The sequence below is a fragment of the Parambassis ranga genome, chromosome 8 (assembly GCF_900634625.1).
Source record: "Parambassis ranga chromosome 8, fParRan2.1, whole genome shotgun sequence".
NCBI lineage: Eukaryota > Metazoa > Chordata > Actinopteri > Ambassidae > Parambassis > Parambassis ranga.
Window position 1 is genome coordinate 4,206,428 of NC_041029.1, and position 14,135 is coordinate 4,220,562.

Genomic DNA, 14,135 nt, shown 5'->3' on the forward strand with positions numbered 1-14,135 from the left:
AATAATTAAAAAAATGTTTCCTGAAGAAATAAACAGAAAAGCCCTCAATTGTTGCAACACATTCCCTTCCACTTTTTTTACATACGGGGTCCAAATGAAAATAGAATCCAACTGCTTCATGAATCTGGAAAAAAAAATAAACAAGACAACCTACCCACCTCAAAACCAATCAAGATTTTCATTTTTAAAGTTGCATCTAAAAGTTGAGTGAGGAAACACATCACTAAGGTAACCAGATAACATTTAGTGGCACGGATTAGTTGGGCAATGCAGGAAAAACTGCCACCGACGAGATCAAATCTGCTCTATGCATCAAATGTACGTGCGATGATACCGAATGGAATTTTTCAACAGATTGACAGGAAAGCTAGCTAGATATCTTTTACTCAGGAAGCCCTGAAATCATGAGGGCCTCAGCAGAGAGCTAAAGGCCGACTCAAAGTACACTATGAAACAACGTATTTATAAGTGAGAGCTCGATCTCAATACTCATCTTCTGGTTCCATCTTGAAGCCATTCTCACTGGAGACATAGCCATCAGCTGATGGGACCGACTGCTGGTCCATCATCATCCCATCCTGACTGTACTCTTCCATGTTTGGCGGGGCTCCTCCATCATCCTCATTGCCCACGTCATCTTGAGGACCCATGTCGTCTCGCAGGGAGCCATGGCGCTCGTCTCTGCGGTCGCCCCTGTCTCTGTCCCCGCGCTCCCTCTTGTGCTCCCTGTCTCTGTCCCTGTCTCCCCTGCGTCTGTCTCTGTCCCTGTGGCTTCGCCTTCTGTCCCTGTCTCTTTCTCTGTCCCTGTCTCTGCGCTCCTCCATGCCCTCAGCAACCTCACCATCGTGTTCCTCCAGCATCCGCTCAGCAGCTTCAGGGGCACCGTCTCCCTGATTGGCCTCTTCACCATCCAGCCCTTTGCCTCTCTCCCTGTCTCTCTTGCGATCCCTGCTCCTGCTCCTTCTCTTCCGGTCTCGACTCCTCTCCCTACTCCTGCTGTCATCTCCAACACGTTCTTTCTCACGCTCGCGACGGCGACTACCACCGCCGCCGCCACCACCACCGCCGCCGCCGCCACCAGCGCCAGCACCACTCTCCTCGCCTGCTGGTCTCTCTCTCTCCCTCTCTCTTTCCCTGGAACGGGTGCGTCTGCGCCGTTCACGAGATCGAGACCTGCGGCGTTCTCTGTCCTTGTCACGGTCACGCTCCCGACTGCGCTCCCTTCGCTCTCCCCTTTCACGGTCACTGTAGGCAGCCAGAACAAACTGATGGTTACACACAGCAGGACATTTTTTTAAACAGGGTTTCTTTCAGAGCGCTCACCCTCCCAGTGCACGGTCATCATAACGTGATGCATCATCACGACCAGAGTGCTTAATGTTGACATCAGCTCCACCTCTCCTTGTGCCTCCTAGGCCTCCACCTAGATACAGAAGAGAACATTGAATATCTTCTTATAGACTAAGTTTGGATTTGCTCCTACGAATGTTTAGGCATATAAAACGCAGCAGACCTAGCCTGCGAGGACGCCATCCTTTAACGGTGCGGCCTCGTTCCACATCCACCAGCACTCTTCTGCCATCAATCTTCTTCCCATCGGCGTGCTTGTAGGCAGCTGGAGAAAAGGAATGGGGAAAGGGAAGGCAGAGGTGAGATGGGGGCGCACGTGCATCAATGTGGCCAAGGAAACAAACAGTGCATTTATCATACTGACCAGGAGCAGGTGAGGCCGAGATGGCTGCTCTCTGGGTAAAAGCCGAAGGATAATGGGGAGTAGACTTCCTTCCACCAGATGAGTGATTTTTATGTTACACTGTGTCACTTACGTACCATGGGTCTACTTCTTACACCATCTAAGAGTTGTTTTACTTAATGGAATTTAACCAATTTTCTTTTTCTGTTTATTCATCATTACTGAACACGCAGTGCCAAGTTATGACTGCTACTAATACAAGAAGACTAGAATAAATAGGAACTCCAGACATATAAAGCAGCTCAGAGAGCTGAGATAGGAGTTACCAACAGCTGAGTAAAATGTTCATGAAAAAAGGTCTGCACAAAAAAAGGTTTTGGGGGAACTCCTTGGGATAAAACGTTAACACCAGCATAATCAACTTACTTAAGGTTGATTTTTAAAAAATACTAAAAACACAGTTTTGTAGGCGGCAGCATACCACAGTCCAAAACATAAATATATTGTGAGCAAGTTACTCCTCAAGGTATTCATGTCGATTCACCCTGTAGACTCTATAGGGTGGTGATGTTATATTTTGGGGATTTGGGCTTTTTTCATTGTGGTGGCTAATGATTCAATGCTGTCGAAATGTGGAAATATACCAGATACATCTCACACAATCACAGCAGAGGAGTGAATCCACACTGAGTGAATATGGTGCTGGTATCCAGCCTACCATGGCAGCACCTGCATGCTGTGTGTAGTAGGGTAGCATGTTTTGAATCAATCAGCTTCTGTTGTCCACTTGGTGGCTTTACTAGTAATATTACATGTCACGCAACATTTCCCTTAAATATAGTCGTCATTCCTTCAAGTGCCATTATGATATGGTGCTGATGCACTTAAAGCTTAATCAGATAGCAACAAGGTAGAAGTGAACACCTTAAACCTTCCAGCATTTGAAAAATGTGTACATTCAGACTTTGTCCCACACCTCACCCTCTATACCACACAACAGTCTTCTGATCCTCCCTGTATGACGGAAGGATCCGGGCGGCTCTTCCTGCCTGCTACACTGGTTTCATGTGGTGACGGTCCCTTACATCCGAAAGAGGGGCCTTACCAACCCATCAGTCAAAGCACACAAATTAGAGGGCCTTACCAAAGTCCCTCACTCGTACTACACGGTGGATAGATCTTACCATACTCACTCACTGGCCTTATGAAAGTCTCTGCCCAGCAGTAACAAAACACCGTCGCACCAGAACACTGTCACAACACCTCACAGGGGGCCTTACCATAACCCCTCCACTTCCTGTGTTTACTAAGGATGACCACAACCCATCCAATGACAGGGCCTTACCAAACCCACAACAGTCCTTCTAAAACTGACCAACAGAAAATAAATAAATAGCTAAAATAATAAAAGTCTATCTTCATTACTGGGGTTGCCTTATCACAACCCCAACCAACTTACAAAAACTTACTGTAACTAAGAACATAATAAACTCATGTTCCTAACCTTGACATGTCTTGAATCTGGCAGTAATGTATTTACTGACTTGCTGATAAGCTACAACTGGAGGATCTAAACGTTGTGATTGATTTGTCAGGCTACGTAAATGAGTCTCTACCTAATTATGTAGTAAATAATGTATGAATTGCCCATTTACAAATTTATCAAGAGAATTCCCCTCATCTGCCTTTCCTATTAAAGCCAGGTCAGACGTTTACTGTGTATTAAATAAGGCACCGCAACATTGAAGCCTTTCAAAGCTGAGAAACAAATCGGTGTCAAAGAAAAAACTGCATTTAGTGTCAAGTTTGCCTCAACAAGCTTAAGCCTATTTGCTAGTGTTGGCGACTCGCAGCGTTGATCTAGAAAAAAATCAAATCACAAGGCAATATAGTTTCAGTGTTACCCCTGCTAATTAGTATCTACTGAAATCACTGGTGCACTCTTCAGAGTAGAGACAGAATAAATACAAAGGCAGGGCTCCAACTGATCTCTTAATGTTATTTTTCGCAAATAAATAGCAGGCCGGTTTCTTCTTCCTGGAGCAACTCCTAGGTGTGATAAACTGGCAATCGCACACGTTCCCTCCCCACAGTGAGGGCACTATAATGAAGAGACGTCTTTCTGTTGCCTTGGCTCGCCGACTGGCAAAATACTGGCTGGTGTGGAGTGTTCTGTCATGTGGTTGATCAGTACACACTACAAACTACAGCTGATGGGAAGCGGTGTAAAAAGACATCTAATTCCCTGGTCCACTGTGAATGTTTGTCCCTCCACATACTAACCTGATGTGGCTTTAATATAAGGGCAGAATCACTGGGCAATGCGTAATAGGCTAGTGGTCAGGGGTGCGTTCAATGGTCAAAGCCTAAAATCGAAGTAGCAACAATTGCACTGAGAGCGCTTTAGGGCCTGCAAGAAGTTGCTTTGCTCATTGAACGTAGCTCCTCTTCCCTATATAGGAGATGGAGGGTGGAAAGAAATCTTACCCATCATACAAACCCATTATACCAACCATATACTGAGCTGTGGTAGTAGGGTGTAGATGTATCTTAACCATCATCATCTGCCAGCCAGCTCTGGCCAATAGCCATCACAGATTGGCGGCTGCAGTGGCAATGAGAACAACACACAGTTAATATACTGTTGAGCCCCACATCCCCCCTCAGTTCACCCCCTGATGTGACTACACAGCTGTGATTCAGCAACTCTGGTCTTGAAGAGCTGATTGCACCAATGTCCCAGAAAGGTGTCGTTTTTAGATGAGACCATTCAATTGTCTAAAAGAGACAGTACTGTGGCATCACCATCAGCTTGACTGATCTCACCATGACCAGGGTTGAAGACCACCAGTAAAAAAAACGTTGACAAACAACCACAATACCTAGTCATACAAACATGTCTGGCAAATAAATAAATAAAAACCCATTCAATGCTCGGTGACCAGTCTGACCATGTGCTTACCATTACAGTCCAACCAGGAGAGCTGCTCTTCCACTGAGCTACAACGCCTAACAGTTAAGAGAAATGTGCCCTTTGACAGGCAAAGATGTTCAGGTTCACAAATAAAACACACACCTCTACCTCTTGATCATCCCAGTCGTTACCCCCCCCCCCACCCCGATAAATGAAACGTCTCCATTTCTAAACCAGACCATTAGTCAACTGATGACAGACACACACACACACACCATAAGCACCAGACTGATTTCAACATGCACATTGTAGCACACACATCTGTTAGAAGTAGTCTGATTCCTCTGATGCCATCGCTTGTTTGTATTCATGTGCCAGGATGTTAAGAAAGCTGCCACCTCAGCACAATGACATAAATGTCCATAAGATACAGGGTACTGAACAGAAGAACCACCCCGTATGACAGCAATCATGTGTCATCTGCTCAGCGTTGGTACTCACAGTGCATGTCTCGCTCATGCTCATACTCAATGAAAGCATAGCCTCTGGGCTTCCCCGTCCTCTTATTGTAGACTATGTAAATCTGGGGGGAAAGCACAGAAAGAATGCTTTGAGTTTCATCGTCGTACAAACAAGGACGCAGTCATCCGAGTGTTTGCATACAACGGGCATGCATCTCACTTTGTCATGAAAACATTATCTCACAGGATTTGCTCAAGAGGTTCAATTAAGATAGTAGAAATCAATAATTAACAATAAATAAAAACTGTATAGAGGAATACAAATCTTGGATACTGACACATTCAATTCCTACAAGTTTTAAAAAATAAAAGGATCTTAACTTACCCGTTTGATGGGCCCATAGACTTCAAACTCTCGACGAAGTTTGGACTCTGTTGTATCATAGTTCTGCAGACAAAATAAATAAAACATATTTAACATAACTACATAAATTTTGAGTAAGAAGATTTGAGAGAAACGTTTAAAAACATACCACTCGTGCAACAAACAAGGTCTTGAAGGCATCCCCTTGTGCGTTTGTGTCATTATGAGGGTCCCCTATATCCAAAAAGAATGTGGTTAGTGAAACACAACAACAACAAATCACATGCAGTAAAAAAACTTGCCAAACTTACAAAGTTTAAGTTCTGTCTCCAATACAGTTTGCCTCCGCTCAATTTTCTCTCTCCTCTGTAAAAACAAAACATCAATCAATCAGACGGAATCCACCAACTGGCATTGTTAGAAAATGCATGAATAAAAAGCTGCAGCAGCACAGGAGGAAACATCCAGGCCGTGCTTTTCACCTTTCTTTCCAGGCGCTCTTCCCGGGTCTCTGCTCTTGTTGGTGGAGGGGCATCTCTAGGGTCCTGGTCGCAAAGAGAACTTATCAATTAAAATCGGGTATGGTGAAAACTAGAAATCAAAGCGAAGGAAAGAGCAGATATTTACCTCGAAGTGCCTGATAAAAGGTGCAATGCCACTGTAAGGCTGGTTGTGATGTTTCTCGTGGGGTAACTTTTCCAACTGCGGGAGGAAAGGAATGGGATCCCGCGGAGCAAAGAGGGCCAACAGGTTCGGAGGCAAAAATTGCGTCATCTTTCACCTAAATAAGTAAAAATAAATGTTTACATTTGTTACAACTACTAACCAGTAGGCTGTGAAATCAAACAAGTACACAACAGGCCAGGAACGGAAGTTGGCAGGACTGCTAGCTTGATATGCTAACTGTTGTCTTCACGGGCTCCGATTACATTGTGTCCATCCTGCATACGTTTAATCCTTTCTTTACACTTTGCTTTAAAACTTTGCTTTCAAATATCATCAAAGGTAAGGAGGTCGTACTATGTTTCAAACTAACAATAATCCCTTATTTTCTAAATGCTAGTTCAGCGTTAAACTTAAATAGGCCCTCTGCATTAGCCATCAAGCTAACTATGCTAACAAGGAGCCACGGGTTTCGGTCTTACCTTCTCTCCTCCAGTGTTTGGCAAAATTTCAGACCATGGACCAGAAGAAAAAAGGCGAACAATATCGGCGGGTCGCTCGGACCAACTTACTCTTGCTTACGCAGAAGAAAACCTATAATAAAAACGTAATCCGTCAGAGCACCAACAACGTGTGAAGACGAGTGGATGAATGTGTGCGACCCAGCCGTGTGTATGCTGAAAAAAATAAAATGGCGGGATGCCGTAAAGCAGCGATAGCTGACGTAAAGAGCGCCCAGACTGGACGGTGTTTGGGACCACCCCCTCTGGTGTGTGTGTGTGTGTGTGTGGTTTTTAAAAACCACGAAAAACTCAAATTTTTTATAAACTATATCGTTTATCTCCAACAAACTGTAGCTTTTGCAATAAATGGCCTGAAACTGGTGTTGATTTATTTTGTTACAAACTATGTGACTTTATTCACAATAACGTTGAAAAACATTTAGTCTTGTTTTGAACGAATGTGTTGTTTGGCCTTTTTAAAAGTAGCTTACAAAAAAGTAATTAATTTTACTCAATCTTTTAATTTTAATGCCAAAATATCACATTTACTGTTGTAAATAGTCAGTAATACATTCTTTTAAGGAAAGGCATTGAAACCCGTACTGCTTTAAATGTATTCATATAAACACCCCAAGCATGACATTAGCATTAGCATTATCCTTTTTTCTGTCTTTCCTGTCTCCTTATTGTAGATCATTGCAGTTTATTTGAACAACTATTTCTGTCATATTGTTCATTAGATATCGTTCTTATGAAGAACTGTAAACTGTGTTAAATATGTATGTATTGTCTGCCCGTTTTCACCTGTGTATAGGTAATTGTATACATAAATAAACTTTATATTTTTATTCCCAAATACTACCCCCTTATATTCATAGTAGCTGCAGGCTAGTACTACCACCGGAAAACAGAACTTTCACTGATGCTAGAAAGTCAAAATGATTGGTTTTAGCTTTATTTAGTAAAATATTTATTCTGCTAGAATAGCCTAGAAAATCCAGCGTCTGTTGATTTCTTTACAGCAAAAATATTTTTATATATGTTAGCAGGAGTATGTATGTTTCCTCTAATAAGGGGGGGGGGGCATGCAATGAAGATACATCATCCAGACCAAATAAATAAGGCCACTGTTGTATGTTTTATGGTTTTCAAGCAACATTTATATTTTGTTAGTCATTTTTATAAAGAGCTGTAGTAACTTTCTCAACCTTTGTAACACATGCATACAGACAGAGACAGCACAGACAGCAGAGTAAAATAACTGAGAGGTCAGCTGTAGTATTTGAGCCATCATTCAGACACATACTTGCTCCAGCTTGCACACTTGTCTGCACAGACACAGAGACAGACCATGGGGGAGACGTGGTAAATGTAGTGTCCTCTGTATTGTTCGACATAGTTTGGTGTGTGTATCACATCTCCCCTCAGCTTTGAAAATGGATGGCAGAGTAGACGAACTAGAATGGACATTAAATCCAATAGTATTGAAAAAACAGCCCTGTAATTAGTACCACCATTGCGAAACCTCTAATAGATACAATCAACAAAAACATAAAAGTTTCACAAAAGTAGTATTTAATGCAGGGTTGTATACTGGACTATTAGCTCACACAGGTGTGCAGGATAGCATGGTATTCATGACACATTTTATATGTGAGACATATTTACAGTGAAATTACAGACACGCTGGGGAGACGTCTAAAAGATGGCAAAAAGTATAGACAGGATCGGCTATGAAAACAATACAAATATTAAAAACAATCAATGAATAGCCCAGATCTTGAGCAGAGGGTGGCGTGAGCGGGAACAAGCCCCGCCATTATTATGCGGAGGAGTGAAGCGCTCCTGGCTCCCTGTCATCCCGCTCTTCCTCATCCATTTTGCGTCCATGTTTCCGGAAGTATTTGTAGCGTTGGACATAGAGCTTTACTAGGTTGCTGACTTTGACTGGATTGATTTCCCCAGTGCGGCTGTGGCAGATCTGGAACAATAATAAAAAAAATGTGTTTTTGTTGTGGAAATGCAATGTAATGTGAGACGTTTACTGTCATGTGTGTCCTTTGGTTTTGTGTCTCGTGGCTCACCTTATGCACAGCTTTCCTGAGGATGTCTTTGTATTCGTCCTTGTTGATGTCTTTGCGCTGATAGTACGGTTTGATTGCAAGCTTCACCTCCTCTACTGCCCGCTCTTGTGTGTGCAGCTTCTTCAGATACTAGAAATTCAAGCAGCAGCCATGTTAAAACAAAACCCTCAGAATAGAATATCCCCAAGAAACACCTGATCTATCACCTTATCAGGGTCTTTGCTCTCATTATCCCATCCGGTGTCACCAGAACTCCCAGTCACTCCAGACAGGCCCACAGGCACGGGTGGGGTCTGTGCACAGCCGCCACCTATGGAAGGGTGGAGGTGAGATGGTGGGGTTTTGGTGCATCCCACCAATGGGAGGGAGCCGTGGAGGATGAACTGGGCGGGGCTCACACCAGGAGGTGGAGGCAGAGAGGGAGGGGTTGGGATCTGTGAGGAAGAGGGGGCTGAGGGAGGAGGAGCGTGCTGCTGGGCCTGGCTCTGGTTGGCCTGTGAGAGGATCTGAACAAGAGAGAGTTGAAAAACACTCATTAAAAATGGTCATGTTTGCACACTGTAACACTTGGTCTCCTTTCAAAACAATAACAATAAAGTGAACAGAATTTTTATAGTAAAAACCTTTTTAAATATTATAGACCTTTGTATTTCTATATATTTATTATTAATAACATATACAACACATTTTCTTTCAAATGTGAAAGATTGTTTTTCTCACCTGGCTGGTTGCTTGAATGAACTCTTGTGCTTTGGCTCTGCTAGCGATATTGGCCTCCTCCATTTTGAAGAGCAGAGCAGTCACTAAGAGGAAGAACAATTGACACCTATTATTCCAGCCATGAACAACAAGAAAGAGAAAGAGGCTTCTATAAATCTTTAGAAGGAACTCACATGCTAAGACTCCTCCTGTTGTGCAGTCCACCCCGGTCTGAAGACTCCAGGGGAGAGCAGGTGCTGCTGGAGGTGGAGGAGGAGGTGGAGGCTGCTTAGTAGCAGATGAGGAGGACACAGAAGATGAGGAGGAAGGGTCAGACGAAGACATAGGCAGAGAAAGAGAAGTGAGACCACAGCCTGTCGGCAGGGACAGGCCTGGAGGTGAGGCCAGAGATTTTGGTGCGTCATCTGGAGGTGGAGGCTTGGCAGTAGGTGTGGTCAAGGCATTGCTGAGACTAGCTCCTTGTGAGTTGGACAGGTTAGATGGACTGGACACTGGGCCCGTGGGGCTGGTTTGAGTTGGACAGTCCTCAGCTGTGAAAGACGGGTCTGGTGTCTTACAGCTGCTGTCCACAGTCTGAGAGTCTGGCGAAGATTCTCTGGTGTCCCGCAAAGGAGCAGCAGATGGTGGAGGCGTGTGCGGTGGAGAGGAGGAGGGAGGGGGCACACTAGTTGAGGAGGATGTTGAGGAAGAAGATGAAGACGAACAGGGTGCAGGCCCAGCTTGTCCAGTATGTGGGCTAACTGACTTGCTCCCATCTCCAACAGCTGACTGAACATCCATGGAGGCACCACTCCAGCTGTCGGACGTGGCTTTTGATTGGCTGACATCTCCTGCAGCCAATCCTGCAGCTCCAACTTTTTCTCTCGTCTTCTTGGCTATGCGACGGCGGCGTTTGGTTGCCAGAGACGATGAGGGGGAGGAGGCAGAGGAGGAGGTGGATGTGATGGAACTGGGCTTCGTTTTCTTGGATTTCAGTCCTACAGGATTGGTTAAAGATGATGGTGGTGCAGCTAGGCTGCTTCGTTTTCCCATACTGGCCAGATCTTTACTGCGGCCACCCAATGACAGTGGCTCAGAGCAAGGTTTGAGGAATGGTGACCTGCTTTCATTGTCCCTGCAGAAAACTACTGCAATCGAGCCACCCACCACCGAGCTCCCGGGACCCCCTCCTGTACCTCCTGGGCCAAGAAGGTCCATGCCAAGCTTCCCAGAGCCGACTGAAGCCCCTGTGGTGCTACTCACACCCTCACGCACCAGCACAGACACTTTGGACTGAAGCTTACCTTTCCGACCACTGCCACCCTCTTTCTTAGATTTGCGACTCAAGTCCTTTCTGCTGCTTTTGTCCCGCTCTTTGTCCTTTCCTATTTTCCTGGCTCGCTTTGTCGAAGGGAGGCCAGGTGTGACGGAGGCAGAGCCTGAAGTGACTGTCAGCGAGGAGAGGCATTTGTTTTTGGTTCTATTGGAAGAGAAGGAGGATTCAGACTGGCTGACTTTCTTTAAAGTGCGAGACTTCTTTTTTGGATGGTGCTGTCCAGTCTCTGTGGTTGTCTTAGTTTTGGGGCTAGGGGCGGGTGGTTCTGGAGGCAGAGCAGCAGGAGGTGTATCCTCTAAAGAAGGGTAGTCTGAGTCCAAAGCCTCGCCATCTATAGACAACACATCAATCTCCAGTTTGTCTGAATAGCGGTCAGAGTCATAGCTGTGATACCTTGGTGGTGACAGTGACTGTGACCGGCTGTGACAGCTTCCTCGGTCCTCCTCCACAGCTGAGTGCCATTTCCTCTTCTTCTTCCTCTTGTGTGGCTTGGCCGAGTCCTGTGCAGGCCGACTGGGAGAAGATGGGGTGAGTCTTGGGGAGCCAGGTACAGTGGTGGTGGTTGTGGTGGTCGTAACCGTGATAGTTCGCTTGATAGCAAAGAGGTCAGATCCATTGAGGTCTTGGATGGATGGTGGGACAACAGGACGACCGTCCCATCTTCGTTCCCTCTCACGTGGCCTGTCTCTATCATCTTCTCTCTTTTCCCTGCTTCTTTTGGATCTCTTGGAAAGGCCTCGCTCTCTGCTGCTTGATCGCTGTCTACCCCTCCTTTCCTTTTCCCTTTTTCTGGAGCTAGAATCTCGCTCTCTTTCATCTCTTCTATGGCTACTTGTGCGATTTTGTTCTTTCGCTCTATCTCTATCTCTGTCATGATCTCTGTCGTTGTCTCTGTCGTGGTCTCTGTCATGATCTCTGTCGTTGTCTCTGTCGTTGTCTCTGTCGTTGTCTCTGTCGTGGTCTCTGTCGTGATCTCTGTCGTGATCTCTGTCGTGGTCTCTGTCTTTACCTCTCTCTCTGTCTCTATCCCTTTCCCTGTCTCTATCTCTGATTCTGTCCCTGTCCTTATCTCTCTCCCTCTCTCTGTGTCTTTCTTCTGATAGGCTTGAAAAGGAGCGTCTAGAGTGACCCCCTCTTCCTGAAGAGTTGCCGGATCGTGAGGCCACTGGGCTGCTGTGTCGTCTTTTCTTTCTCTTACAGCTGCTGCTCCTGCTGCTCCTTCTTCCTCGAATCTCCTTCCCTGCCTTGTCCCCTTGCTCCTTTTCTTTGCTCCTTTCCTCAGTCCCCTCTTTGACCTTCTTTCTCTTTTTTCTTCTAACCTCCTTGTCTCCAGCCTTTCTTTCCTTGCTTTTCTGTTGTTCCCGATCTTTTGAACTCTTAGAGGACTTGTGGCTCTTGCTGCCTTGGTCTACAGGAGGGGTCAGAGGGGAAGAGGATGTAGATGCTGGAGGGTGGGATGGAGGTGGCGGAGGCTGAGGAGAAAGGGAGGTAGAAGTTGGAAAGGAGCGATACCTTTCCTTCCTTCTGCTAACCAGTTTTCTTCTCAGATCTTCCACTCCTACGACAGGCTCATCCTCCAGCTCCCTGTCCACTTCCCAGTTGCCTTCTGTGCACACAGACACAAAGCCATCTCCATCCAGCACACGCAAGATGCGCTCTGGCTTTGAATTAAAAAAGGAGACGCTGGGAGAATCAATAGGGAGAATTTCTTCAGTGGGTCTTTTATTGCCCCCATCTCTGTCGACAGCTCCAACAATCTCCCCCTCCTCAATCTCAGAGTTATCAGAGTCATTTTTCTCCCTCTGTCCCACAGCTCTGGAGATGATACAGTCAACTCTCCTCCTTAGAGGGAGCTGGGAAGTCAAACAGGGGCTTGAGAGATCCATTAAAGTGTCTGTTGAATCTGGTGGTTCTTCCTCCTTGTCATCACCATCTCTCTCAGCCTTTACTACCACCCCTTTGTTAATGCTATCATCATCAGCATCCGATGCCGGAGAGCCAGTAGGGTTGAAGGGGTCATATTTCTCCCCTTCTCCCTCCTCCAGCCTCCCCCTTCCCTCTTTAGTTCCATCAGTTGGACTGTATGGATCGTACAACTCCCTTTTCCTGCTTTCTTCTTGACAGTCAACACTTGGCTCCATTGAAGTGTTAGGGAAGCAGCGTGCAGGGGCTTTGTTGGATGCAGAAAGAGACTGTGCAGCTAAAGAGGAAGAAGAGGAAGAAGTGGAAGACACCCTGGCGACATCTGTGCCCTCAGTCTGACTTTTTACATGGTTTTGATAACCTGCCGAGTTGGCACAGGCAGACGAGGATGTAGACAAGGGCGATGATGGCTCAGATGATGGAGACGACACTGATGAGGAGGGTGAGCAGGGAGGAGGACTCCTGGCAGTCTCTCCAACTCCACCTGGGGAAGAGGAGGCAGCAGGCCTCCTTTTGAAGCCTGGTGCTGGAGTCAAGTCCATGGGCCAGGAAAACAGGTGGAGTTGGAGTCAGGCTGTGAAATCTGGAGGCTGTGGGCCACAGGGGAACAACAACCTGGAACAAACCTAGTGGAAAGAAAAGAGCCATTCATTTGTGGTCCAACAAGTATATAACATTCTGACTATAAAGGCAAATGACTTTGTTCATTTTGTGAGTATATATCCTCTTGTCACATCTGAATGTCCATCAGACTTATCCACCATCAAATAAGCGTTTTATCTTAACAACAGCACAAGTGCAAGTTTCAATTCTTGACATGGCAAAAACACCAAATTTCACAGCAGGTTAGTTGGTGAGAGACAGGTAAACACACCACACGTGAATAAGCTAACAGGAAAAACTACTATTGATTATACTGTGTGGGACTTTAATAATGTCTCATATTTTCTGTGTACTGTTGATGTGTGAGTACTGAGTCATGATTTCAGATAACAAAAAGGACGTTTTGTTTTCGCGTTAAATACTTAATTGTCGCAGTGCTCACTGTTTGCACAGATATTGACGTTATCATGCTAGCTAACTTCGCCTGTTGTCTAATTCATCACATTCATTAAAAAAATCATTAGGAATCCAGTCTTGTCACTGCCTGCAAATAATACTTGATTTAACATATGAGCATTCTCTACAAAAGAATGTGTCGGCAGGAGGAATTCAGCTAGCTATGTAGCTAATTAGCTTACAATAGCTAGCAAGAATTAGGCATCAAGAAGAATTGTGTGCTAATTTATTACCTTTAGTCCGGTAATCTTCAGTCTGGGATCAAAGCATCTATCTTGCATTTATGGGTAAATACCGTTTAAGACACAAAATCCACCATTAAAACAAAGTACCGGCTGCTTTTTGTCGTTTTAAAAGCGCAGTAGCAGCCCCCCTTCCATCAGTCGCCGCCATCTTCCTTCCCTGACACCGGACGACAAAGAATGATGGGAAACTG

General features: G+C 45.3%; 2 protein-coding genes across 2 annotated transcripts; both read right to left on the bottom strand.

Annotated features, from left to right (window-relative positions):
- Window positions 1-72: 72 nt before the first annotated feature.
- Window positions 73-6,785, bottom strand: snrnp70 (small nuclear ribonucleoprotein 70 (U1)). Its single transcript, XM_028411455.1, has 10 exons — window positions 6,578-6,785; window positions 6,060-6,213; window positions 5,915-5,977; window positions 5,744-5,798; window positions 5,602-5,666; window positions 5,454-5,516; window positions 5,109-5,190; window positions 1,514-1,615; window positions 1,324-1,423; window positions 73-1,245 (listed from the first exon to the last, which is right to left on the bottom strand). The coding sequence occupies exons 2-10, from the start codon at window positions 6,204-6,206 to the stop codon at window positions 483-485; spliced, it is 1,440 nt and encodes a 479-aa protein (XP_028267256.1). The 5' UTR covers window positions 6,207-6,213; window positions 6,578-6,785; the 3' UTR covers window positions 73-482.
- Window positions 6,786-7,731: 946 nt separating this feature from the next.
- scaf1 (SR-related CTD-associated factor 1) lies at window positions 7,732-14,106 on the bottom strand. Its single transcript, XM_028411453.1, has 6 exons — window positions 13,933-14,106; window positions 9,576-13,266; window positions 9,403-9,485; window positions 8,889-9,188; window positions 8,683-8,811; window positions 7,732-8,579 (listed from the first exon to the last, which is right to left on the bottom strand). The coding sequence occupies exons 2-6, from the start codon at window positions 13,180-13,182 to the stop codon at window positions 8,421-8,423; spliced, it is 4,278 nt and encodes a 1,425-aa protein (XP_028267254.1). The 5' UTR covers window positions 13,183-13,266; window positions 13,933-14,106; the 3' UTR covers window positions 7,732-8,420.
- Between the last annotated feature and the right edge of the window lie 29 nt (window positions 14,107-14,135).